General features: G+C 33.2%; 3 protein-coding genes across 6 annotated transcripts; 2 read left to right on the top strand and 1 right to left on the bottom strand.

Annotated features, from left to right (window-relative positions):
• The first annotated feature begins 8,814 nt into the window (after positions 1–8,814).
• LOC132285037 (uncharacterized) lies at positions 8,815–12,304 on the top strand. The gene is made up of 2 exons (XM_059787198.1): positions 8,815–9,246; positions 11,427–12,304. Exons 1-2 carry the CDS (start codon positions 9,004–9,006, stop codon positions 12,009–12,011), a joined length of 828 nt encoding a protein of 275 aa, XP_059643181.1. The 5' UTR covers positions 8,815–9,003; the 3' UTR covers positions 12,012–12,304.
• Positions 12,305–13,297: 993 nt separating this feature from the next.
• On the top strand, positions 13,298–23,592 carry LOC132283518 (uncharacterized). Of its 4 annotated transcripts, XM_059785472.1 has the most exons (7): positions 13,300–13,700; positions 15,302–15,331; positions 17,361–17,459; positions 19,159–19,297; positions 21,938–22,247; positions 22,401–22,455; positions 23,306–23,592. In XM_059785472.1, exons 1-7 carry the CDS (start codon positions 13,554–13,556, stop codon positions 23,378–23,380), a joined length of 855 nt encoding a protein of 284 aa, XP_059641455.1. In that variant the 5' UTR covers positions 13,300–13,553; the 3' UTR covers positions 23,381–23,592. The 4 variants fall into 4 exon arrangements, with proteins under 4 accessions (XP_059641457.1, XP_059641458.1, XP_059641456.1 ...); XM_059785474.1 differs by lacking the exon at positions 17,361–17,459 and having other exon boundaries at positions 13,298–13,700; XM_059785473.1 differs by lacking the exon at positions 15,302–15,331 and having other exon boundaries at positions 13,299–13,700.
• Positions 23,593–25,266: 1,674 nt separating this feature from the next.
• On the bottom strand, positions 25,267–26,102 carry LOC132284580 (uncharacterized). The gene has a single exon (XM_059786689.1). It carries the CDS (start codon positions 25,982–25,984, stop codon positions 25,400–25,402), a length of 585 nt encoding a protein of 194 aa, XP_059642672.1. The 5' UTR covers positions 25,985–26,102; the 3' UTR covers positions 25,267–25,399.
• Between the last annotated feature and the right edge of the window lie 1,130 nt (positions 26,103–27,232).

Raw genomic sequence — 27,232 nt, 5'->3', positions numbered from 1 at the left:
TGATGAAACAACTTCTTCAGTAATTGTAAAAGTAGAGGACAAGAAAGTTGATGAGACCACCAAGAATATCAAGTTTGCCACTTCGGATGATGAGTTTAACAATCTGTCTATGGAACAATTGAGAGAATATTGTACCAAGTTGGAAGAAAGGATTGAATCCATCAAAGGTAGGGTTCAATTCTTGAACTCTAAATACCAAAATACGGAAAACATATTTCTTGATACACAAGAAACCCATTCTAATTACTTCATGCCATTGGAGGAGCAGCCGATTTCCTTTTTCAGCGATCTTGAGGTGCCGGATCATTACCCATAATTCGATCTCTCAATTCCGGATTCGATGATGAACATGATGGGCGATGAAGACTGTATTGGAGTTGGTGGTGCTTCTTCTAGTAGCCATATGACGTTATACACTAGCAGCACTCCTACAAATACTACTCCAATTTTTTATGATCCAACGTTTGGGGTAATGGAAGAGAATCCAACCATACCACCGATGATGAATGATGAAGAAGATGGTAGTGGACTTAGTGGTATTGATATCAGCAGTTTTGATGATCCAACTTTTGGTATGTTTCTGGACAATGGTATGTTTCTGGATAATGCGATTATGGATGATCCGATGTGCTACTATGGTGGTTCGACGATGCAACCGATGTATATGCATTCTTAGCTTCTGATCAGATAGATTAGTACGTTAGTGTGTATCAAGTTAGGGCATAAGCTAGACACGAATTTAATTTCTGGTGTTGGTGGAATATTAATTTGGTTGATCATATGTTACTTTAGCTACCTTCAATTGTTGATATTAGACACTTAATTGTATGTATATGGCTTTATGAATTTTAAATTTCTCTGCATACTTCTTGTTGGAATTTCTATATATGTGAATTGTAGGTTCAGTATATCACTGCAAGGAAAAAAAAAAAAAAAACAAAAAAAAATTTAAGACTTGCCAAAACTGCCTTGATTACTCTTTACAATGGACAGAGATTCCGTCAAAAGTAACACATTCAAATGATCATACTCAAATGAACTAAAAATTGAAAATTCATCACATTTTAAGTGTGCTTCCATACAATATATTCTGTTACATCAGTTAGTTCCTATTCCATCAAAAGTAACACATTCAAATGAACTAAAAACTGAAAATTCATCACATTGAAATTTTGCAACCATTAACATTAATGATCGAGTGCAATACTAAGAAAATTATTTTGACTTAAAAAGAGAACAGCAGCAGGTCCCATAGAAGTCCAAGCACAGATCTTAATTCCAAAACGTCCAATCAATGAAGGAATGATCTCAAAAACCTGCAAATCAATACAGAAAATTAAATAAATTTCTAAAATCACAAAATTGTGCTGAATTTTCCATTGGCAGACAGCTATGCTCCTCAATTCTTGGTTTCTAAACAAATATATGCAGTCACAAATCAATCACAGAAATTAATAGCAAATCAGTCCAGAAATACCTTTACTAGATCCCATAATTCTTCTAATAGAGAATCTGGCACATCCTTCCGTTCAAAATTGTTATGGGTACCCTCTCGCGCAAGAAGACCCCCAATGCAAGGACTGTAATTGTTGCTGTCATCCCAATTGGGTGCCCTTTTTTTGTTAAAATCGACAACTAGGCGCTCCTCTTGTCTTGATGCAATCTTGTACAATTGAGCCTTTCCCCTACCCTTCGTTTTCTTTGTACTTGCTGCACCCTCACTCTTCTCTTAGAACATCCCACAATTTGATCACACTAGGCACATGCAGTCTTCTCCTTTCACGCGCACAATGCAATTATCGAAAAATGCTCTGAGGGTGGCTTTAAAAGAAATTCAAACTTCCAACACCCAAGATGTGAAGTGATCGAGAGCTTACCATTACTCCATTAGGCTATCCAAATTTAATTAATAATAAGAACTACTTTTATTTTATTACAATTCAAAAGATTTTAGAACTTATATCAAGATCTTAGCCAGTTAAATATTACTTGAGACAAGTCCTACAACATCTAATACAAGTAAAGTACCACATGAAGTGAAACTATACTTAAAGAGAATGTAGCCACTGAAACAAGTTGGCAGAAGTCTTAGCAAGGCAAGTTACTTGCTCATGGTTGAAGACAAAACAAAGTTCCAGAATATAGAACCCAAGGACATGGGAGCTACTCGAGCTTGAAGAGGAACTATCCTGTAAATATGCTATATGAGAATTGCCAAGCATCTTATTGTGAAAACTTTCAAGTGAAAGAATGCATGATAGATGTTTTAAGAGAAGAGTGTTGGTTAAATCAATGAAAACATAAGCAATTAGCAAAGTGTAACTGTTATATAGTCCATTTCATGATCCCAGATAGCCATACTCCTAAAAAGATCTTTTTCTTTTTTTCTCCTTTTTCCAGCCAACTGAAAAGGCAAGAAATTATTCCAATGCTTCCTGCCACACTCTGCTATGAATTAATGAGTAGTTGTTTGTAATTGTCAGTATTTGACAAGTGAAATCCAAAGGTTATATTTAGCAATGGATTCTTTCTTTGAATTTTATAATAGTTGTTAGCAATAATGATAACAATGATCGACTCTTAATGCAGAGTACACCAAAGTTTAGAATTTTAACCTTCTGCATTATATATCCTCTAGAGACTTTATCAACTAACTTGTTGGCACCTTCAAGTTTGAAACATTAACTTCCTGTTAGGACTTCGATACCAGGAATAAAATGCCCAGTCACTTCAGGCTACTTGTTTAGTGAATTGGAGAGGCTACATGAAAATATCAAGACACAAACCTTACATTGAAAAAGATCTCTAAATCAGAAAAATAGACCAAACATAGCAAGATTCAGTGGTTTAGCACTAGTGTAGTTACCATGCACATGAAGTCAACAAGGAGAGGACAAAATATTGACTAACAACAAATTAAGCCCAAAACTTGGTAAGATTTCTATTCAGGGGTCAACTTCTTGGTAACAACATTTACTAGTGGATCTTCAACATCAAGAGAAAACAGCAATGGAATATATAAAGGGTTAGCAAGTAACTAATCACCAAGGTTTTGCTATTAACTAAGAATATTTGTATCATCAGCATTTTTAAAGCACTTGCTCCACACAATAAGAGTGTTATTGGAGCTGTTCACAAGTCTCTGCTGTGATATTCCTTGTTTTAGACTGCTAGACATTCTGTCAAACAGTTGGTGGATAAAAAAAAAAAAACAACTAATTAAGTTATAAACGAATTGATATGATTAACCTTTTTTAGTGAATTGTGTCATATTTGAGTTGAGGTAGTTCAACCCGTGTAATCCGTTTAAGTATACATGTCATAAACAGATTTATATTTAAATTTCAAAATAACTATTTAAACTCCTGTCTTCTAATTTACTCTTGTAGAATAGAGACTATTTAATAATTTGGGTTAATTTAAACTTATATTTTTTTAGTATTTATTGTTTAATTGAGTATTATTAATAATTTAAATAATATATATATATATATATATATGTGTGTATATATTTAGTAAATAAGTCATTAAATAGATTATACGTACAACTCGTTTAATATAAACGTCCAATTACTGTTGAAAATTCCTGACATATTCAAGTTGATCTATTTAATAAAATCGACATGAAACAATTATCACCCACAAATTTTTTCAGTTTACTGATGGAGCTGGACCAAGGCAACGAAGCCTTCAGAATCCAATAGAATCTTGTAAAGCCGATGATTTCGCGTGTTAGATTCATTTGATTAGCGGGTCCAGTAAATTCATAGCCTCATAGGTGCAAACCTGAATTATCTATAGTGTCGATTGTGAATATGAATGATATATGTATAGTTATCTACTTTTAAATTTATATATATTAATTATCTACAATTATATCATGTATCATCTTTATACTAAAAATTCTCCATTTCATATAATTAGATATGTTAGTCAATATTATTATTATTATTATTATTATTATTCAATTTAAATCTAAAATAATTAAGATGGAATTCCAAAAAAAAAAAAAAAAAAAGGGGGGAAATGTGGTCAATTCCTTATTACTATACTAAAAATAATAATAAAAAAAATAGAAAAAGACAAGTAATATTGCTCAAGAGGCCATGTCACGAGCCAGATTGTGGGCTTCCTTGACTCCATCAATTTTTTCCCCTTACTTAATAGCACTACTTATATTGTATTAGGCACGTTTGGCGTTGTAGTTGGAAGCAAAAAGAAGAAAAAAAAAAAAAAAAAAAAGGCTTGTGTCAATAGAGTGATACTTTATTATATAAATTGTTTTCTACAATTAAACCTGTTTGGTAATACTTAATTTGTTACAATTAAGCCTAACAGTATCAAACACCCAATTTGTTCTTTAATAAAATGTTAGTATATTTGACAATTACCTTATAAAATAAGGATCGAAATTGTTTTTATAGAAAATAAGTAATAAAAAGACAGAATTGTTTTTTTAAAAAAAAACAATTAATTATAAGGCAACGTATAACAATTTTAAAAATTATAAATTTTTACTTCATTCAAAAATTGTTTAAAGTTAAATTTGATAATAATTAAAAATATTTTTAATAATTAACAAACATATTGAAACCACTAATCACTCTGCTTACATAACTTTTAGTGTTTCGAAAAGTTCTATAGGTGGATGGCACAACATGATGAATTTAGCAATCAATAAAATGTATAGCATAGATAAGTAAAGTACATGGCCAACACGATTGTAATCATGTGTACAACAACAACACATGCCTACCAACTTTTCTATGTAGGGGCCAAAATTTGATATCAATATATATATATATATATATATATATATATATATTCACCCAAATTAAGGGATGATGATATCAGCCTATTTGGCTGTCCCCAAACACTAACGTCCTTGTTTAATTCTTCCCCTCCCAGATTCTCCTTATTCCTAAATCTATGAGAAATGATTCTATCCCCACGTTTGGGATGTGACCATTACTTATTTTCTCTCATTTTCTATCTGGTTTTCCGGAATCAATGTTACAGTTATCTGTCTGGCTACCTAAAGTTGTGTACATCAATGTATCACCTCACCGAGAACAATTAAATATCACAGGAATTTTTTCTCAATACTCAATTTGCTTAGATGCCATTGTTTTATTTTATTTTTTATTTTTTTCATATTTGAAAAATTGAATTGTCATTCGAAGAAATTATTTGTAACAGTTTATCTTATCAACATGATGAACTTTCGTTCATCTAGAAAGTTTAATGAGAACTGTTAACTGCAATCGTGTATGTAATTATAAAAAGACAGTTGCGTTTATGATTAATTGAGAAACCAATCATAATGTGTGCGCGCGCATATGTGAACTATTAAAAAAGAAGAAGAAAAAAACTCATTTGAATAGATTATTTTCTTTCTCTTTTTTATTTATTTTTTATTTTTTATTCTTTCATTTCCTTTCTTTCCTAATTCTTAATATTATGTATTTATAATATAGTGGTTTAAATGGGGTCTCTCCACAACCCAACAGAATTGACAAAAGGTATAAGAGATAAATATAATATTTATTAATTAAACTTTTCAATAGAAATTCAATTATTGATAGTTATATTTTCAAACTCCTAAAACAATATCAAAATCAAAGACTATTTTTTTTATTTTATTACAATTCACTAATACTTATTTTAGTAATAAATAATATTCAACAAGTCAGTGAATATAATTATTGAATATTTTATTTATCTACTAAGATGTATATATATTTCTTTTTATATATTTTCTTGCTAATTAGAGAGACTAAATTATTTATTTTCTTTATATATTTCCTTGCCTAATTAAATATTCTTTTAGACTAAATTATTTATTTTCTTTGTGAAAAATGCTATACTTCACAGATTTTGATTTGTGATTATTTCTTGAATTAGGTGATCCACTTGGTTTCATACTTGGTACCCAAGGGGGAAATTTGTATTACTTTAACTACTACCTATTGATGGGAGAATGCTCATTCTGATTTGGCTGGTTTGTGTATTGTAAAAATAATATTTTTAATATGGAAATATTTTAATATAGAAAAAAGAAAAAATCCGAATATAACTTAATAACATGAAAGAATGACCCCTCCCTCTCTCTCTCTCTTGTGAATAAAACCCCTAATTTTGACCTATTTCTCGTGAATAAGAATCCTAATTTACATAATTTATTTAAAGTTTTTCATAATTAATTGTATTTTGATTTGGTATTTTCTATTCAAGATTAAAATTTAATGAAATACTCAAAAGATATAGAGTAGTTTAAAAATATAGAGAGTGTAGAAGATAATATATATATATATATACACACACACTTGCATATATAATGAAAAATATTAGTAGAGAAAAATAAATTAGAGATAGAGAGAGACGTTATTTCCTTTTTCTTTAATTGACCATTCGGTTATTTCCTTTTTCTTTAATTGACCATTCTATTAGTTTGTTAAAATAGGAAACACAAATGTATAAAAAAATAAAATATAATATGTATTGAAATAGAAGATATTAATGTGTATTTAGCTATGACCACATCAGATTCAAGATTAAATCTCAAAATTTTAAGTCTAATTAAATTTTCTTTTATTAAAAAACTCACAATAAATAGGCAATTTGACTTTTATTGAAACAGTTCTAAACACGTTAATAAATATTTTTTCAAATAGTAATTAAAATTAATTTCTTAAAATAATCACACTAATATATTAATTAAGATAAACAATTGACTAGATTAAATAATGCCGACAATTTACAAAATTTTAACAATAATAAATTAGAAAATTATTTTATAATTCATAATTAGCAAAATTCTAAAATGATCGATAAACATAAAATTGATATAAGGTAAAAGAGATAAATATAATAGTTATTAATTAAACTTTTCGATAGGAATCCAATTATTGGTAGGTGTATTTTCAAACTCATAAAACAATATCACAATCAAGAATATTATTTTTTTTCATTACAATTCACTGATACTTAATTTAAGTAATGAATAATACTCAACAAGTCAATGAATATAATTATTGAATATTTTATCTATCTACTAAGACATATATATATATTTCGTTTTATATATTTTCTTGCTCATTAGAGAGACAAAATTATTTATTTTCTTTATATATTTCCTTATTTAATTAGATTTTTTTTTAGACTAAATTATTTATTTTCTGTACATATTTTCTTATCTAATTAGATTTCTTTTTATTAAAAAACTTATAGTAAATAGGTAATATGAGTTTTATATACACTATTCTAAACACATTAATAATTTTTTTATATTCATAAATAAATATTAAAATACTGAAACGCTTTATATTTTTAATAATAATAATAACGTATATATAGATATAGATTTGGATATAGATATATAAACACGCGCGCGCGCACATATATATATAAAGAGAATTGTACAAAAAGGTAAATAATAAAGATTATATACATGTATATACAAACGAGAAAGAAAATAAAAACGTAAGAATTTGCTAATTTAATCCTAAAATATTAAATTTTAAAGTTTTATAAAAATAAAAAATATATATTAATTATACATTTTATGATTAATTTTTAGGTGTCGTTCTAAAATTGCACACGGACTGCTGCTGGCAGTCCTCAAGTTCAATTGATACCTAAAAGCAATTTAACCCCCACATAATGGGACCAAACAGGTTCAGCCCATGGTCAAATGGACAATATAGTTAGGCGTGTAGTCAGTAAATGTAACATAGCCAACTCATGCACACGTTGGGCTGTCCACTGTCCCTTCAAATCCATTCATCTCTATCTCTTTATATATATATATATATATATAGACACCCACACACTAGTATATTAGTAATATATCGAAGAAATTCAGTGAATGCTTTTTTTTTTTTTTGGGGGGAAGTAAATTCAGTGAATGTTGTTCTGGAGCGTCACAATGTTGTTATACTCCATATGTGTAATGTAAATGCATGATGACATGGTATTTACACATTAATTATAAAATAACACTTGAGCCAAAGCCCCGCACACACACACTACATATGTATATAAATTTTTTAAAAAAAGTTTTGCTTAAAATGTGTATATATATATATATATTGAGATTTGAATTTAGTTTTAAAAGTACCTGAAATTCAATTGTAGACAAATATAGAAATTAAATGTTCAAAATATAAATTATTAAATTTAAATATTTTAAGAAACTATAAATAAAACATAAAAGTATATATATATATATATATATAGCTGTTAAGAGGTCTGTCGATTCAAATTAATGCTCATAGATTTTAGCCAAATTTAGATGGATATTGTGACAATAAGCAGGAAGAATATTGACACTCCGTCTATAGAAAGGTTATTAACTTATTAGAGAAAATAAAGTACACAAGAGGAAATTATATTACTAACTATAGAAATATATATATTTTTAGTAATATACTACATTTTTCATATATATATTTATAAAATTATAATACCGCTCCTGTTAAAATTATTAACAAATTACAATATCACCCCTCACACAATTTTCTATTCTGTTCCTCACTATGGTCTTTTTAATTAATTTTCAATTGGGTGAGGGGTTAAAAATGTATCACGATTATAATTACTTGTCCTTCACGCGCGCGCGTGTGTACTGAAACCGTATATACTAGTGCATATTATTTTATCAATTCTTAAATATAAAATAGATGTATAAAATTTACAACCCGTGACTCGTAATTTTACACCTGTTAATTATTTTTTTCATTAAAAAGGGAATTAAATAAAAAGTATGAAGTGTCGGTCTATCTGTCTTAAATATAGTATAAAAATTCCTACGCCGTGGAACGTTTGTCGGAACAACGAACGCTGAATTGGCGCCCCCTATAAAATCCTACTACTCCCCTCCCCTGCTTTCTCTCTCATCGCCCCTTTTCGTCTTCAAATTTTTCATTCTCTCACTAAAAAAACTGAGAGGTAAGAGATTTTTAGAGAGAGAAGGAGAAAAAAAAAAAAAAATACCAAGAGATCATGGGAGGCTGTGCGACCAAGCCGAAGGTGTTGAATCCCGACGAAGCCCCAGCGCCGCCACCGGAGCCGGTGAAGGAGGAGGCTGTCGCCGTGACGGAGGCTGTTGTGGTGTCGGAGGAGGCGAACGACGAAGTAGCGAAAGAAGAAGGTGGTGTTGTTAAGAAAGACAAAGAGATCAATGATGATGAGATAGTTGAAGAAAATGGAAGCAAGCGTCGATCTCTCAGTCACTTGTTCAAAGAGGTATCAATCATATATATATACACACACATATGCACATCTTAATTACATGGATTATTTAATAATTGCTATGATCGGTGTCTTAGACATCAATCATATATATAAATTCATTATTATTATTTTTTAAAAATGGCGATTTCAGTTATTTGTGTCTATGTTGATTATATTCTAATTTGTGGGATTTTAAATTATATATCAAAATTGCATGACAAGACCATAAGTATTTTGTGTATTTTGTTTGGGATTAGTATTGTTCTTAGAGCCCAAAAAAAAAAAACAACTATTGAATAATTAAGATAGTACAATAACACTGGGTCAAAAAAAAAAAAAATGTAAAATGCAACCAATTTAAACCAAAAATATTCCGTCATTTTCATTTTTATAAATCAAACCTCTTCATTTAATTTAACAGGCCCAAAACTTAAACATGAAAGATTCTGTCCTTTAATTCTGGTACCCAAAAAAAAAAAAAAAAAAAGAAATGAAATCTGGTTATTCTTAGTGGAGGTTAATATAATTTTCGAATTAATAAGGATGACCCATGTAATTATGTTATAATGTATTATTCAAGTCGGTCCATCTATTTATTTATTTAGTTGTGTAGTATTTTGTCGATTTATAAAGATTCTCTTTTCTGCCAAACACAACTTTCTGTGTGTAAAATTGTTTGTTAATCTTTCTTTGATTATAATTTGTAATTAAAAAAATTCGTTAATTGCTATGATTAGAGCCTGTTGCGCTGGATAACCAATGCAATGATTCTTAATATTATTATGTTGGATACTTCTATGGTGACAAACATAGAGGTCTAGTCAGGGCTCCACCACTTGTTTGTTCCTCTTTGTTATGTTTTTCGGTAAGTAGTTCCTCTTTGTAATTGTCTCCCAGTATCTTCCTATGGTTAATTCTTATTCTTTATGAAAAGTTTAATACTAGTATTATTTATGTCCGTCCGCCTTTTGTTGTTTCCTCTCTCTTGATCCCTTGGAGAGTGTGACGTGTCTTTTCCCGACGACCCAGAAAAGTATACGAGAGAGGGGTGACCTTTAACAAAAAAAAAATGTTATGGGGTGGGGTGGGGGAGGGCAATAGCTGAGTTTAGATAATCAAATAATTTTGTAAGTATATAATTCAAAAAAGAAAAATTAGTGGGTATAATAGCAAAAAAAATAAAAATAAAAATAAAAATAAAAATTCAGTGGGAGACATTTGCCACCACGGAGTCCACCACAGGTCCGTGCCTGACTGCAAGAGATTTCTAAAATGGGGTTGTTTTGTTGCAGCCACCTTCCCATATAAGAGGTGATTATACCAAAGAGTGATATTTATTTGGTCATTATTTTACGGAGAAGGTTCTTCGTTGAATTCATCTGTCCTTTAACACTAGAGTAGGCCCTTTGTGTTAGCCATTCAGTCTTTCGTAGATGCTGATTTGGAACACAGTTTGAAATAATGTGTCACTCAGCATTTGAATAAGCCATTTGTAAACAATTGTTTTGAGTTAAAAACTTAAAACATGTACGGAGTATTAATGCTGTGAAAAATATTTTAGCAGAAGGGAAAATAGTCGTAATTGGGAAATTTTCATGGAGGGCGGAAACCTTACATTTTTTTTTCGGTAGTGAATGTTAACTTTTAGGTCCTAGATCTGGGATTCCTTGAATATTTGATTTTGTACTTGATGAGTCACTTCTGCAACTTTCAGCATGGGGTGCCCTGGTGGGCACCATTCAATGCCAAAGTGATGGTGTAGGATGCACAACAAATTTCCCCCGAGTACAATCTGAGATCTTCTGCTTGTCAGATATGATCAAATGGGGTCTCTTGTTTGGGATCTGTTATATTTGTCGGTGATGATTGTTGAACTCTCACTAATCTCCCTAATACTCCTTTTCTTCTCTTGCATTTATCTTTTGCGTTGTTAAGTATAAATCTTTCCCTTGTGAGGTTGTGTTGTGCCCTTTCTGATTAGCAAGCAAAGCATTTTTAATTTCACAACACTTACTATTGTAGTCATCTAAGTAAAGCGTTGTCTAGGTAATTAGTTTTCAAAATTGGCAAGTCTAATTATTTCTTAACTTAGAAAATTTTTTAGTTGAATGATCAGATGATTGAAGCCATTAACTTGACATTTTGGACATTTAGTATTTTAGCTGTAATTTGCAAATATTAATTTTCTGCAGAATGAAAGCAAGGACTCAACTGAAAATGCCAAGACAACATTGGAGCCTGTAAAACAAGAACAACCATCAGCAACTGAGAAGGCTATTGACGTATCCGAAACCAAACCAATTGAAGCTGAAAAGGCCGAATCTGTGGTGAAGGAGCCCACAACACCTGTTTTTGTCGATGCTCCTTCAAAGGCCGATATAGAGGAGGAAGCAATAGAAGCTGTAACAACGGCAGAGCCATCTTCCCAGAAAGCAATAGAAGTTGCACCAACTACCGAAATAGCACCAACGATAGAGCCCTCTGCCGAGAAAGCAATTGATGCTACACAGACCCTAAAACCAGAAATGTTACCTAGAGAAACAGTGATAGAAGAAGAGAAACTAGCTACAGAGACCCAAAAACCTGAAATGAAGAATATAGAAGAAGAGATTTCAGCTACAGAGACTCAAAAACATGAAGTGTTGCCCGTGGAAAAGAAAACAGAAGAAGAGAAAGTCACTACAGAGATCCAAACACCTGAAATATTGGCCGAGGAAAAGAAAACAGAGGAAGAGAAACCTGACACCCTTGAGGAGAAGGGAAAGGAAGAGAAGTGAAAAGTCTCTGAGAATGCAAAAGTTTGAATTAGGAGGCTTTAATTATGATGATGGCTAGCTAGAAAAACCACAATTGCCTGTTTCAGTGAAAGCTGTTAGAAGAAGAGGATGATGAATTTCACAACTGGTTCCTGGGAGTTACTATGAGTGAACATGTTCTATTTGTTTATTATTCAATTTCATTTTCATGTCTATTATGATGCCAATCATTTTTTTTATTTTTATTTTTATTTTTTTATTTTTGGTGCAGTTGTGGACATATTGCATCATATAATGCCTTTGTCTGTTTGACATGCTCTTCTTGATGTTGTGTTTTTTCTATAATCTTTTGAATGTAAATTGCAAAACAACAATCAATTTTGAAGAGAAACAGCTAGCAAAATAAAAATAAATTGGCAAGGTATCCAATGACTTAATTGACCTAACCAATCAAAATTGACCCACAGGTTATTTATAGACCAAATTTCATTGTTCAAGGATCAGTATTACAAGAAGAAAACAGATTTTAAAAAAAAAAAATTGTTTGTGGTCAAATTGAACTCGGATTGAGTTGATTTTTTTCTGTTATCTAATTTTTAGTGATTAGATTTTATTCCTATATTTTCATGATTCTTAAAGATATTGTTGCTGATTTTAGGAAAATATACTTTCTGCTTTTACCATTAACACCTATAATATAAAAAAATCATCTTGTTTCTTATCGAATTTCATTCCATATTTTAAACTTGAATTTTTTCTTATTCAAGTAAAATTAAATTCAAGTAAAATCATGCTGCAATTGGCAAAACCTAATCTAACAAGTCACCTTTCAATTTATGTGATAATTTCTAAAAGAAAAAAAGAAAAGAAGAGTATATTATGCTATTATCATGGGTTAAAGACAACCATGTACAATTGAGACCCTCAAATCAAACTAAAAATACTTTATTACTCTTTGACTTATTTAAATAATTAATTTACCATTTTTACCTTTTCAAATCATATTAATTGGCAAAACTTTTTCTCCACACCACAATCTGAAATTAGGTTTCGAAGTTGTATATGAATTTAAAATAGATCATTTTAGCTTCGGAAAGATAACATTTTTTCTTCCTTTTTCTCTTGCCTACCCATGGATGCAGCAGACTTGCGAAAATAGTAGTCTACGCACATCCTGAATTTTTAACATCACTAGGGCCAAACCTGAGGGTGTCAGTGTAATTTATTCTAGAAAAAAATAAATAAAAAAAATGACGTCTACGGTCTACCAAAAAGTTTATATAATTTTCCATTTTAATATATTGCAGCATTTCCACAAATCAACCCTCGCATTTCTATCGAGAGAGAGAGAGAGAGAGAGAGCTGCGGCTTATTATTTGTTTACATGAATGAACGCAGCGCTGAAAGTGGTTTGATACTCGGCAAAATTTTCCGACACCACAAGACAAATCTCATTTCACGGAGCAATAGCCCCAAATCTATAGAACCACACATACATATATATACACACACTCACGGATTTATCATTATATCAGATTAGAGCTTTCAATATATCTATCAGTAATGCAAGTATTACCCAGATGGCGATACGTTTTGATACTCAAGAACTCGTTCACTCCATCTCCATCAACATCCACATCGTCAACCCATTTGGCTTCATTTCATTCCACTCCCATTACCTTCGAAAAATGGAAAAGCAAATGGAAATCGGTGACTCTCTCTCTCTATATGCATATTTTTGGTGTTTCTGTATTTGTTGTATACAAAGCTTATATCTTTTCTGTGTTTTGTACTCCAGGGTGGTTGTATAAAGAACAAAAGGGTTTTCTTTTGGTGTCTAATTATGGATCTAGTTTACATGCTTTATAAAATTTCTTAGATTTTCTATTTTATTTTTTAAATTTGATTATGGTTGTATTATATCCTTGGAATCAAATCTGATTTTTATCTGATGGCATTCTTCTATCGACCTTTCCTTTTTCTTCCCTCTACAAAAATTATTTGTAATTGGTGTCTATAGATAAATATGGAGGAACAAATGAGAAAATTTTGCTTCGTTATTAGAACATAGAGGAATTGCTAGAATTTGTGAACTGCTTAAGAACTGTGTCCGTTACTATTAAATTTTTTTAATAGTGAGTACGCTACTATTATTTGTTACAGTGTTCATTTTTGAACCTTTTTCTTTTTGGAATAAGAAATTTTTTCAGATGATTAGCTTGGAATGTTCCTAGAATCTATCATCCGGAAACTCTTTGAAAAATCTTATTTTTTCTGAAATTGCAAAGAGCATTTTATTCGCCACTTTTTGCTCGATTCGGGAGGAGTGGAGCAAAAGAATATTTGAGGATATTTCAGGGAGTATGAACTCTATCAAGAAAGAGAGTTTACCTACACTTGATTATCTCAATTTGGATTGGTGTTCACAAATTTCCGAGAATTGAGTCTTTGGCTTCTTAGCATAGCCTTGTGTCTAGGCCTTGGATTCCTCCACTTGAGAGTTCAATTATGGTAATTTTGATGGTGGCTTTAAGACCTCTTGGACCATTCAAGAACATGGTACAGCTGAAAGATTGTTACGTTTAAATCTTTTCTGACTTGCCTTTGAGTTTGGAAGAAGCTTGTAGACACCTATTCAAATTGGAGGAAAATACAAGGAACTTTCTAATCATTTATGCAGAAATTGTTACCTGTAATGTCATCAGGGAGGTTGATGCTGTCCCTTGACTTTGTCTTCGTCATGGTTTGTTATGTTTTTGTTTGTCAATTGTTTTTCATATTTTTTATTTTCTCCCCACCGCCACCACCAATCTCCCTTTGCTTGGTGCACTGCAATTGTAAAATGCTCATACTGCATTCTACATTCTTTAGTTTAGAATTCATCTTTTCTGAAAAGTAGAAATGAAGAATGGTGAAAGCTTTATACAGCTTCTTTAGAGTTTAGACGGAAAGTTGCTTTTATTCGTAAAGAAGCTATTATAGCTGCCATTGGTCTAACTAGGTGGGGTGCTAAATATAGTGTTTGTTTTACTTGGGTAGGCATGTGTTGTGTGGCTACTTGACGTATTTTGGATGAGGATAATTCGATGTATATTTTAAGATTCTCTTTTTTTCCCCAAGTAAAATTATAATATTTCTGTATGAAAAAATTGGAAATAGCATGTAGTTTGGTCATCATTTTTTAAATTTCCTAAGCTTCTCAGTTTTCCTAGATCTATTTTATTTAACTGCTGTAATCAATGAGAAATAATTTTATATTAATTTCAGTTATGATAATGTTTCATGATAATAGTTACAAAATGTATTTTCAGGAGGTAAGAAGAGAGCAGCAGCCATCTAAGGTATACAGGGTTTTCTTAATTCTGGAGATCTATCCAACATATTAAATTAATCTTTGCCTGCAATAGATATATGAGGTACTATTTGTATCATGTGTGCAATTATTCTGAAAAATACTGTGGTGTTCCCCTTTTTCTTGTCAACATTCATTAAGTTTGTACTTTTATAGAATTTCCTCTTTTCTTATGTGGAGTTTTCTGCAATCTTTACTTGGCTATAATTACTTGGTCAACACTACGAATGAAAAGACTTGCTTAAATTATTGTAATATTGGGTATGCCATAAAGCTAACTACTAAAGTCAAACTCTTGTCTGTGGCACCGATGCTCAAGCAAAATTGCTGAACAAGCAACGACCCTCGAGTCACAAAGTAGCTTTTGTCGAAATCTTTGGTTTGAAATCCTTCTCGAATTTAACAGAAAGTTAAACTGAAGTTTCATTGTCTAATCTCAGATGTATATCGTTGCATGCACAATCATGTGGTTGGTAATGAAGACATTAGACGTCTAATGTAATGTTCAAAATCTTAAAATGGAACTTTTTGGCAGTGAAAAGCAGTAGCATTGGTAAATTTTTTTGCGTGAAATCTGCTGATAATGAATTTGCTGTTTTCGGTCGTTTTGTATCATTCAATGATGATAATGAGGAGCATCCCTTTAAAAGAAAAAGTCATCATCCTAAAGTTTCTTTGATGATCTAACAGCATTATTGAATCTAAACAATTTCAGAGAGTCAAAATCTGGCACTCCAAAATTCACGGGAGGCACTAATTAAAGGGTAAATTTTACTTACCTTCCTTTGATTTGTTACTATCCTATATAGACCCTCTACGCTTCATAATTTTATTTACCTCTCCTATTAGCGTCCAACTTGGTAACGGTAATGCGTTATTTTTTTCGTTTTGCCCATGAATTAATATTGTAATTCCAAATATTAGAAGGGCAAAATTGACCTTCTATCAATTTTCTCCTGCTGACATCAGCAGAATCCGTCAGGTGTCTAATGGTAGGGAAATCTTGTTACATTAAGGAGAACCTCAAGAATTATGAAAGTAGAGGGAATCTATGTGGTATATTGACTCCTATAAGTAGAATTTACCCTTGATTAAATTGGTCTAAAAAGATCCTAATTAATCTTAAAAATTTGGTTAATATAACATCTCGAAACTTGAATTGAATAAATGTTTTGGGATATATCTAATCTTAATTATGAAATTTCAAATTTGAATATTATTTAATTGGTAATGATCGGTTAGGAAACTTAGATGTTGTTTTTGGTTTATAGATCAAATTTGTCTTCATTTGATCAAAGCACTCTATAATGTTATGATCAATAACTTTGTATATCAAATTATTGATTGGTGACAAGTCCCGTGTTACCGAGTGGTTTGGTAACTTCCCGTGTCTGGGAGCCCGAGCCTTGCACCATCCCCTCTTAACAAATAACTACTAACCCCTAACATTCTTTAAAAACGAATAAAAATAATATTGATTGGTGTCCATCTATTGAAATTGTTTTTTTGCTTGAAATCTGCTGATAATGAATTTACTGTTTTTTGGTGGTTTTGTATCATTCAATGATGATAATGAGGAGCATCCCTTTAAAAGAAAAAGTTATCATCGTAAGGTTTCTTTGATGATCTAACAGCATTACTGAATTTACCTTTTTAGGGTACATTCTGGGTCTTTGGGCATCGAACCTGAAATTGATTTGCTCCATTGGTGTTTTATGTATACTATTATGTACAAATTCTTATTCCTAAAGAAACCATTACAGAAAATAATGGCCACTGTTATAGCTGATATTAAAATTTCTAAACTAAGGAAATTTCATAAAATTTTAAAACCAATCCCTTATTATTATTAGTTCTGATGATGCCAATACATTACTGTGATGAAGTTATTCAAGCCTGTAAATATAACTTCAAATGCTATATGGACTTTAATGGATCCATTCCTCTTTTTTTTTTTTTCTTTTTTTTTCCCCTGCTTTTCTTCTAGGTGTCTCTGACTTTGTCGATATTGGATTCAGAGTTATATCAAGTATGCAACAAGGGAAAAACGTGCCGATGCAAAGAAAGCTCTGAAAGATCTCCTCTACAATTACGGGTCAACCACATTTCCATTTCAGGTAGATCTTTCCTTAATCCAACTTTGTAGAAAACCCACGTGATGACCTGCTAGGGGTGCACACGGTTCAGTTTAGAAAAATTTGGAACCAAACCGGTCCCAACGGTTCCTCAAATTTGGAACTGAACCGTGAGGTCCAATGGAACCGAACCAAAGCGAATCATGAGGGACCGGTTCGGTTCGGTTCGGTTTGGTTTGATTCCAGGGTTCTCACTGTGCGTGAGGCTCTATGGGCTCACTTGCATTATCTCTCACCACGCTTTGCTTCTGCTGGACATAAGGCTTCTGAATCAAAGGTTTGGACCTGGAAGAGGATGGGTTTGAAGAGCCGACATATAGGGCTGATTTGGGGGATTTGGTGAGAGATTTGGGCCGTGAAGAGGGGTGTTTGAAGAAGAAGAATTTGAGAGGAAGAAGCGTAGAGAACCTCTCCAGGCTTCAATAGACATAGAGGAGTTGGTTCAGGTTATGGCGTTGAGATCTTGCAACGGACTCCTTAGGTTCTGCTTTTTCTTGGTTGAGTCGATTATATTCAAATTGGCCTGAGCTGGAGAAGACAGGAAGACTTGTGTATGTTCTCCTTCTTCATCTTCTTCGACAATGACCTGAGAGAAGTGACGGTGGTGGTTGCCAGCAGCGACAACCTTTTCACCTCAGAGAGGGAAAGAGAGATGTGGGTGCGGCTGAGATGATGAAATCAGAAGAAAGTAGGAACTTAGGATTAAGAAATAAAATTATAAAAAATATATTTTATATTGGATATATTATATAATATATAAAATATTATATATATATATATATATATAATAAACAGTTTGGTTCGGTCCTGTAGGATCTCAAATCGGAACCAAACCGTAATTCTATGGTTCCATTATTTTGGAACTATGACCTGGCCAAACCATTAGAAAACCAGACTGAATTGTCTGGTCCGGTTTGGTTTTTTGGTTCCACTGGTTTTTTGGCACCCCTATAACCTGCTTGGAATATCTATGAAGTTAAGCTATTCCTTTGTTATTTTCTAATTTTATGATGTGTGTGGTGTGGTTGTGCCCCATTTTAGCTTCTTATTTTAATTTGATACTGAATTTGTTAAAGTCTTTAATGAAAAATATGGTCAACAATTAATTGCACTGATAGCAGGAACATTAAATCATATTTTTTTTTTCTTTATTTCATTTTATTTTATGTGGTGATGGTGTAGGGGAGGGGGTCTGTTTAGTTCTCATATACATTTACTCAAAATATTAAAGAGTTCAAGAGAACACATATATGTGAAAAATGATCAAAATTTTTAAATAGGAAAAATTAATATGTTAGGGTTGTTTTTCTATCTGAAGCCAAAACCATATAACTTACCAACTTATGCTTGAGTTTTGGCATAACTTTCAGCATTTCTCAATTATCTGACATAATACTGAAGTAAGGTTTGTATTTCAAATATCTCACATATTATTCAATACCATTTGTTATATATGAATATTTGATCTTTATTCAGATCTTGGCCTTACTATTTAGGGTCCAGTGTGAAATCCTTCTAAATTCTATTTTATTGATGACAAAAACCTATATTTGCGCAATGTCTCTAGTAGTCACTTAAAATTTATTATATAAAATCAAATCTTTTGGGTCACTACTGTTACGGGCATATATGCACTTTATTTGGTTAGAGCATGTGCCTCAGAAGTTTTATGGTTTCCCAGGGTGATGATACATGGGGAGCGAACGGAACAAACAGCTGGGATGCATCAGAAGCGGATCTTTCAGACAGTTATCGTAAGGAAGCTAAAGCAAATTCTTCTGCTCGTCGTTCTAGGAGGTCTCAGCTGAGGAGAATGAAACGTGAGATTGTGCTACCTTTTACTCATCTTATTTTCTGTTTTTCCCTTAAATTATTTGTTTGTTGTGTCTGTATTTAAAGCAAAAATGTACTTTCTACATTCTCCAACTTTACCACAGCAGTCTTTACACTGAACAACTAGTGATGTTTCGAGCTGCAAATGAACTGGATCAACTCTATAATTGCTTCGTTCATGTTCGTTTGTTATATAAATGAGCCGAGTTTGAATGAAATTTTCAAGCTCATGAAGTAAAGGAGCCGAGTCCAAACAACCTTTGACTTGACTCATGAACGGACGTGTGCAAATTTAGACTCGTGAACATGGCCAATTTATATACGCTTGTTTGGGATTATAACCAAATTTTCTTTTTATCAATCTTACTTCCATCTCAAGCAGAGTCAAGTTTGAGTTCGATATTAGCTAAATGAGTTAGATGAGTCAAGTTCAGTTTTGCGAGCAATGTTTTAGTTGAGCTCAAAAAATCATACCGATGCTCAACTTTAGCTTGAGCTCGAGCTTGAATAGCTATTTGATTGGTCGAGCTGAGTTCAAATGGCCAGATTGTTGACCTGATTCCCTAGTGATGTTAAAAACCAGGATGTGTAGACTATCATCGTAAGTCTGCTGGATCCATGGGTAGGCAAGAGACAACCTGGCGAACTGCAATATCTTAGTTTCCAAAGTAAAAGAAAGAAAAAGCGTTATCTTTCTGATGCTAGAATGATTTATTTTAAATTTATATACAACTTCGAAACCTGAATTGAGTCATGTTTTAAGTTGAAATAATAATGATAGTGTTGCTTTCTTTGTCCCACTCGTGGTTTAGGGCAAAATATGATGGTGTGGCTTTTTTAAGCCGTTTACAGATTATTTTATAGGTCTTTGAGATCTGTCGCCACTGTCAACATTCAACTAATCATTGACCTTTTATTGATGATTTCCTTGGGCATGGACTTTTTTTTTTTTTAAATGAATTTGATGAATAGTTGTTAAGTTATTGACTACAAAATATGTTATGAAGATTCGTTGTGATGAATGCAATGTCTGCTATTGACTTTTTGCCAATTTTCTTAACAAGGCTACAACCAATTGCACATAATGCGACCTGCCTTATCTCAACCTAAAATTTGGTCGGGTTCCGGCAATCCAACCTAATGATATATATTTTTGTTTCGATACAATTTTAAATATTTCCTTTCTGTGTATTCAGCAACCAAGATGTATTTAGAAGGTTGTAACAGAAAGTAAGGATGACAACATGAGATCTATGACTCATTTAGAAGTCTAAAGACAAATCCGAATCTCACTAACCCATTTTTTCATTCTTTACGAAGTTCAGCAGCCCTGTCGTCACTGTCCATGCCTCGGTTGCTACACAGGGAGTATATTGGGCGTGGATCCCTGGTATTAATGGGAGATTCGGAAGTATATCATTTTATTGGGTGCGTTGCAGAGGAGATATGCTCTGGTTTCATTGGAAAGATATTAATTGCATTAAGTTTTAATGGTTATTTTGACTTTGGACAACTTGGAAAGGAGGGGTTTCTTGTGCAAAGAGAGCAGACCACCAATCACCTTCTACTTTATTGTGACCTACTTTATGTTGACACGGTTTCACATGGTCACATGCGTAGGTTGTGGCATGTGTCTGACGTTTCAGATTTATAAAATCCACAACCCCAACAACATGGGAACAAAGCTAGATGTTCATATTATTTAATATTTTTCTTAAATTTTATGAAGTGAAAATAATGTTTCCACTTGTTTGAAGCAAAATGAACATAAGGAAGGGGTTTTACACATGTTTATAAAGTACATTTGAACTATTGGATGCTTCTTAAATCTAATTCTGACCATAGGTGTTGGACACATCCCATTCATATGTTCGATTGCCCTTTGTCCGACACAAGTACCTCACACCTTTTTTAATAGTTTATCTAACATAGAATATGAAGTTCACGTGATTTGTGATGTATAGTATTTTTGTTATTTTTAGTGCATTGGATTTGTCCAGGGCAGTGGACCTCATGGATATTTAGATGGGAGGTTGCCTGTTTGGCAGCATCGGCAAGGCTTGACAGTTTGCACCTTTCTGCCTCAGGTGGTGTATTGAAAGGAGAAAAAAAAAAAAAAAAAATGCACACTTTGATGATGTAGCCTATGGTCCAGAGGCTGAAGAATTTTATTCTTGACAATTCATTTTATAATAATGAGGCATTTTCCATATTCTTAACTCTTCTCTTAGAATTTTTGGGTGACTTGAGTTAAATAACTGGAATCTAGTTTTTGACTCCAGTTTATGTTGTGTAAGCTAGTTTAAGATCCCTAGCCCATTGGGCTGGACTTTGATTGTGTAGCTTGAGTTGAGACTCGGTTCTGTTGGGCTTGGGCTGAATTTGTTAGACCCATGATTGACCTTTAACTTTACCCACTTAAGTTGTAGCCGTACTTAATGACATGCACCATCCACGTATATGCTCGCTTAATTTACACAGAAAGATAAAAAACAAAAGAGAGATTATTTGACTTGAGCGCATTTTGTAATCATTTATAGATGCAAAGTTTTATCTTTATCGTAAATGCTTGCGTGCATTCCATTCTTAACTTGACACATTGATGTTTGCCTTTGTTCCATGTTCAGGTAAGATTAAAAGAGCTGAATTCTATGGAGATTATAATGAACATCCTGAGAAATGTTTCAAAGCAAAGTTTGGGAGTCGATGCTATACCTGGTCTTATAGTCAATGGGAGGGGCATTCTTTTGACAGCTCAGCATCTGGTTTTGAGTGGAGAGACGACTCAAATAGGACTAACAGTAGAAGTAAAGAATGGAAGAATCCAAGTGATACGGAGTCTGATGATGACTGTACTGTTGTAGGCTCATGTTCTGATAGAACTATACTTGGTCTGCCCCCAAGAGGTCCTTTGAAGATTGAAGATGTGAAAAATGCGTAAGCCCTACTTTTAAGTATAAATTAGACTACCCAACAAAGAAATTTAAGCATAAAGTAGACATTTTACAAGATTGCTTATACACATATTCCAGTTATATGGATCTTCCAAACTCCATCAAAATAACTTGTCTGAATGCTCTAATCTTGCAGTTTCCGCTTATCAGCTTTAAAGTGGCATCCTGATAAACATCAAGGCCCTTCACAGGTCAGTTTGGATGACTTCTGATTTCCTCTTTTCTGTGTTTGCTAAGTTGTTTTGGGTAATGCAGATATACAAAGATTCATTGAATTGCCAAAGTCCTTTGGGTAATGAGAGTATATAAAGATTAAATAAATCATACAGTTGTCTATTAGTGCCATCTACTTGTTACTTGTTTGCCCTATTTAGTGTTTTTGTTCCGCCAAACTATTTGGTAGAATCATGGCCTTAACATCTCCCAGTTAGTTATTATTATCATCCCTCATTACATTTGGGCCATGGATTATACATGAGCTTTCTGGTTACTTATTGGCCATGGCCTGTGCAATTGGCTGGACAGAAAGGATCCAGATTTATGGGATTCCGTTTCCACCATTAACTAATATGGTCACTTATCTCTCATCCACTCTCTCCAGTTTAACTTGCAAAGACTGTTTGTATAACCGTTGGGATTAACACTGGGTAAACCTCAGTTGATTCAAATCGTCTTTTAGATTACTGGCAATGTTTCTATTGGATGTATCAACTGTAGGGTAGTGTCTAAACTTTGATTTTCGGTTATCAATTTCTTAGGGAAGCTGAAAGTTTTGTTTTTTGTTGCACTTGAAATTGCTATTGATTCATTTCATTTTTTGTTCACCAAACTGCTGCTTTCGGAGGATTGGTTTTTATGTTTTACATGGTTGTATTAATCGGTTGACAAGATTGACCGAATCATTTTAGTAACTGTTTTATTTATTTTTATAACAATTAGATTTATTCCCTTTTTTATTTTTCTTTTTGGTCTAGAAACTCTTTCTGCACTGTGTTTTAATATTATTGATATCCTAACTAAGATATCTACGAATGTCTGCAGGCAATGGCAGAAGAGAAATTCAAAATTTGTGCTAATGCATACAAGTCACTGTGCAATGCATTTTCGTCAGTTTGAGCTCTAAACTACTACTCCCAAGTACCATTCTAGTTCATACACTTCCCAAGGCTTGTCCCTTCAAACAATAGAGAAGAGTAAAATCCATTTTTTTTCCCTTCAAATAATTTAGTTTTTATACTGTGGAGCCAATAGTAGATGATACTATGTATTGGAATTATTTATTTATTTACATGGAAAAGAACATCAAAGATGATATTTATCTGTTCAAATATATGCTTTTTCTTGCGCAGTGGTATTAGCAATTCAAATAGGGTTGATCCATAGAACAGTTATATCATCATCTCCAAAGCTTTAATGGAGATATGAACAAAAAATGAACTATTTTCTTTGCCTGAGTAGTGTTACTATGATGTTTTCGTGTCTAACTAGTATTCTCCGAACAATCACAATTGTCTATTCATGTGAAAATCCCTTTCGGAGCTGCGCATTCACACCAGAGAAAAATTTGCGTGTGGAATGAATTTTAATCAATTGTTTAAGCGTGACACAAAATTTTTGGCATCCATCTTACGAGGGCTGTTTTACTGGAATGGGTGACCGAGGACAGTTGAGATGTTTATGCTATTAGGTCAGACTATTCGACTTCACTTTTTACTTTGAATAGCATTACTAGTAGGATTATGCACACATGGGGAACAAGTTTATGTGAATCCTTTCGATAAATGACATTTTCATTTTCCACATCTTCAAAGCAACTTTGTAAAATGTTAGATTCAAATTTTAAAATGGATCAAATATGGATCCTCTCTTGAAATGACATCATTAATCTTGTTTTGATTCTAGGAATTGATTATGTAACCATTCACCGGCCCTTTGGAATTACAGGAAAAATCGGATTTGTTGCTTCAAAGAGAGTCAAACACAAGACCTCTTACGTCCAGCCCCAGAACCAACCATTGGAACTACCCGGTATAAGCTCAACTACGTTTGAGAGCACTAATTCTTTTTTTTCTTAAACTGGTAATGGTTAGTAGTTACGGGACGGGACGAGAATCAAACTTGGTGGGACACTAAAAACATGACCCTTTACCACTGGAACACATGTTTGAGAGAACCAATTCCAAACTCCCAAAAGGAAGGTAAAAGAAATTGACCTTGTATAATGGTCTAAATGGAGCATGTATGTATGGCATGGACGGCCACCTATCCCAAACTTGTTTCATGAAGAGTGGAGGCCGGTTCGGTCCGTTTTGCATACAATTTTAAATGTAGTTAACTTTATTATGATTAGGAATCCAAATTATTATGAAAATAAGGGGGCGGAAGAATTATTATATATTTTAATTGCAAAAGTGAAGCAAGAATGAAAAAGACAACGACACTATCTGATGTTTATAAGTCAATTTTGCTATCATAAGCATATACGGAGTACTATTTTTCTCTCACACTTTTTTAACTAAAGAAATTGCACCAACTTGGGGAGAACTGAGAAGTAAATGTACTGTAATTTCAAAATTAACAGAGGAGTGTTGTGTAATTATCTTAGTCAAACGAAAACTAGGACAGTCATTGGAGACGTTGGATTCTAAAAGAGAGAGAGAGAGAGAAAAGGGTGTCATTGTACTTTACTGCAACATGGTCAGTACTTGCAGCAGTCGAGGTCGTTAATTGATTGAAAACACTAGTAACTAAACATAAATACAACGTCTATTATTTCACTATTTCAAAATTTATTATTATTATTTTTTTAACGACACTTTTTCAAAATTCAAATCCAATCTGTTATGATATGTATAAAATAACACAATCAAAGTACTCGTATTATTTTTTTAAAAAGGAAAAATAGTTTCTATCAAATTACCCAAAAATAAATTTGAGTTAAGAATTATAACCTGAATTTTGGCCCCATTGAATTTGAGTGATTAGAGCATGAATTTGGAGATTCAAAAAACCAAAAATCAATAAATAAATAAGCCCACAAATACACAAACAAATTTCCATCTAAACATTCCCAAAATGAATCAACCAAAATATGAATGTAATGAGTCAAAAAGATACAAAAAGGATTGAACAGTACTAGAAACAAAGAAGAACAACAGAGGAAGAGACCATGAACCCATAGACCAAAATCAAGAACCCAAAATGCAAAGCCCAATTCCTCTTAAACTTACCAAAGTAACTCTCCGGTGGCTCTTGATAGTGTATCTCAAACTCCTCCCCCAAAACACCACCACCGTCACCATCACCACCGCCGCCGCCGAGTCTCATCTTGATCTGCCTCAACCTCTCCGTGGCCAATCCAAGGGTGAGCTTGTGACACCTCCTCTGGTACTTGAACCCATTGATGCACCTGAGGGTCTGGGCCACCGAAACGTAGAAGATGAGGTGGGCAAGGGAGAGGAGCCCAATGGGGACCCAGCAGTGGCGGCACTGGAGGCGGGGGGACTGGACATGGGCCGCGAAAACCAGGCCCAGGAAGAGGAAGAAGAGCTGGAACAGCTTCCACAGCTCCTTCTTCTGTAGGTCCACGGCCCGCTTCTTCTCTAGGGTTTTCTCGAAGTGGAGCTGGATTATGGTGTTCAGTGCTTGAAGGGCCGTCTCTTTTGAGATCACATTGTGCTGCTGCTGCTGGTGGGTCGTCGTCTCCGAGTAGTCCGCCATTGACGGATCAGATGTGTATGTAGAGACTACGGAGAGAAAGATAGGTATATATTTATATATATATATATATATATATATATATAGAAAGAGAGAGAGGGTTTTTTAGTAGGAGCACTGTTGGCCCGAATCTCTAGATATCATAATACAGGTGTGATATATATTACTGTAGTATTTATGTATATTACTGTAATCTAACGGTTAGAAGCAGTGAAATGTTGGAAATTAGTTTAAAAATTAAAACACATCAAAGGGGTGTGTTTTAAAAGTTGAATTTAGCTTCAAAATGATTTTTACATTTTGGAGTTGGCGTAAAAAAAATAAATAAATAAAAAACGTTAGAAACATTTTCAAAATCAAAGGAGTGGTGTAAATTTTGACTTGCATTTATATCTTTTTGACTAGAAATTATTGATACGTATGATGATGACCACTTATTACAGGAAAAAGGAAAAACAAAGAGAAAATTAATAATTATTCCCAATCTACCTACCTCATTGGCCATAAAGGGTGCACCCCAGTTTCTTCTAGTGGGCTTAATGGTATTGTATAAGTGTAACGGGTGGGCGCTTACCCATTTACCCAAAAGCTCGAACTGTTAGGTAAGGCTGCATACCCACCCATTTATACCCAATCTCTTTCCCATCCGATTCCGATGTGGGACAAATGACCCTTGTTACATTCTCCCCCACCCAAACTCGCAACGCCCTCGTTGCGGTTGGGCCACCCTGCCTACCCGGGTGGACTCACCCGGACGCCTTCCGGGCCGGGCGCTTGGCGTGGCACCGGATCAAGGACTGGGTTTGGCTCTGATACCAACTGTAACGGGTGGGCGCTTACCCATTTACCCAAAAGCTCGAACTGTTAGGTAAGGCTGCATACCCACCCATTTATACCCAATCTCTTTCCCATCCGATTCCGATGTGGGACAAATGACCCTTGTTACAATAAGGCAGTTCGATCTTGTGCATTTTTCTTATATATATATTTTAATGGTTATAAGATTTGATAATTTGATCTAAGATTTGATGATTTGATTCTTATCCAAAGTTCATAATATCTTATCCAATGTTACTTGTTTTGCAGGCATCTACCACCTTTCAGGGGCCACCCATTCAACATTCAGCTTTGGAACAGGTTGTTATTGTATTGGCGGCTGTATAGAATATAAATTAAATTATTGGAATACAAACCAACCAAATGGTGAAATGGGATATATATATATAGTTGTTTGGTTGTTGTAAAATATTT

This window comes from Cornus florida, unplaced genomic scaffold (assembly GCF_030987335.1).
Source record: "Cornus florida cultivar Cherokee Brave unplaced genomic scaffold, ASM3098733v1 CherokeeBrave_3.0.0_Hap2_Chr11, whole genome shotgun sequence".
Taxonomy (NCBI): domain Eukaryota; kingdom Viridiplantae; phylum Streptophyta; class Magnoliopsida; order Cornales; family Cornaceae; genus Cornus; species Cornus florida.
Note: the sequence above shows the minus strand (reverse complement) of the source record. Positions and strands in the feature narration are given on the sequence as shown.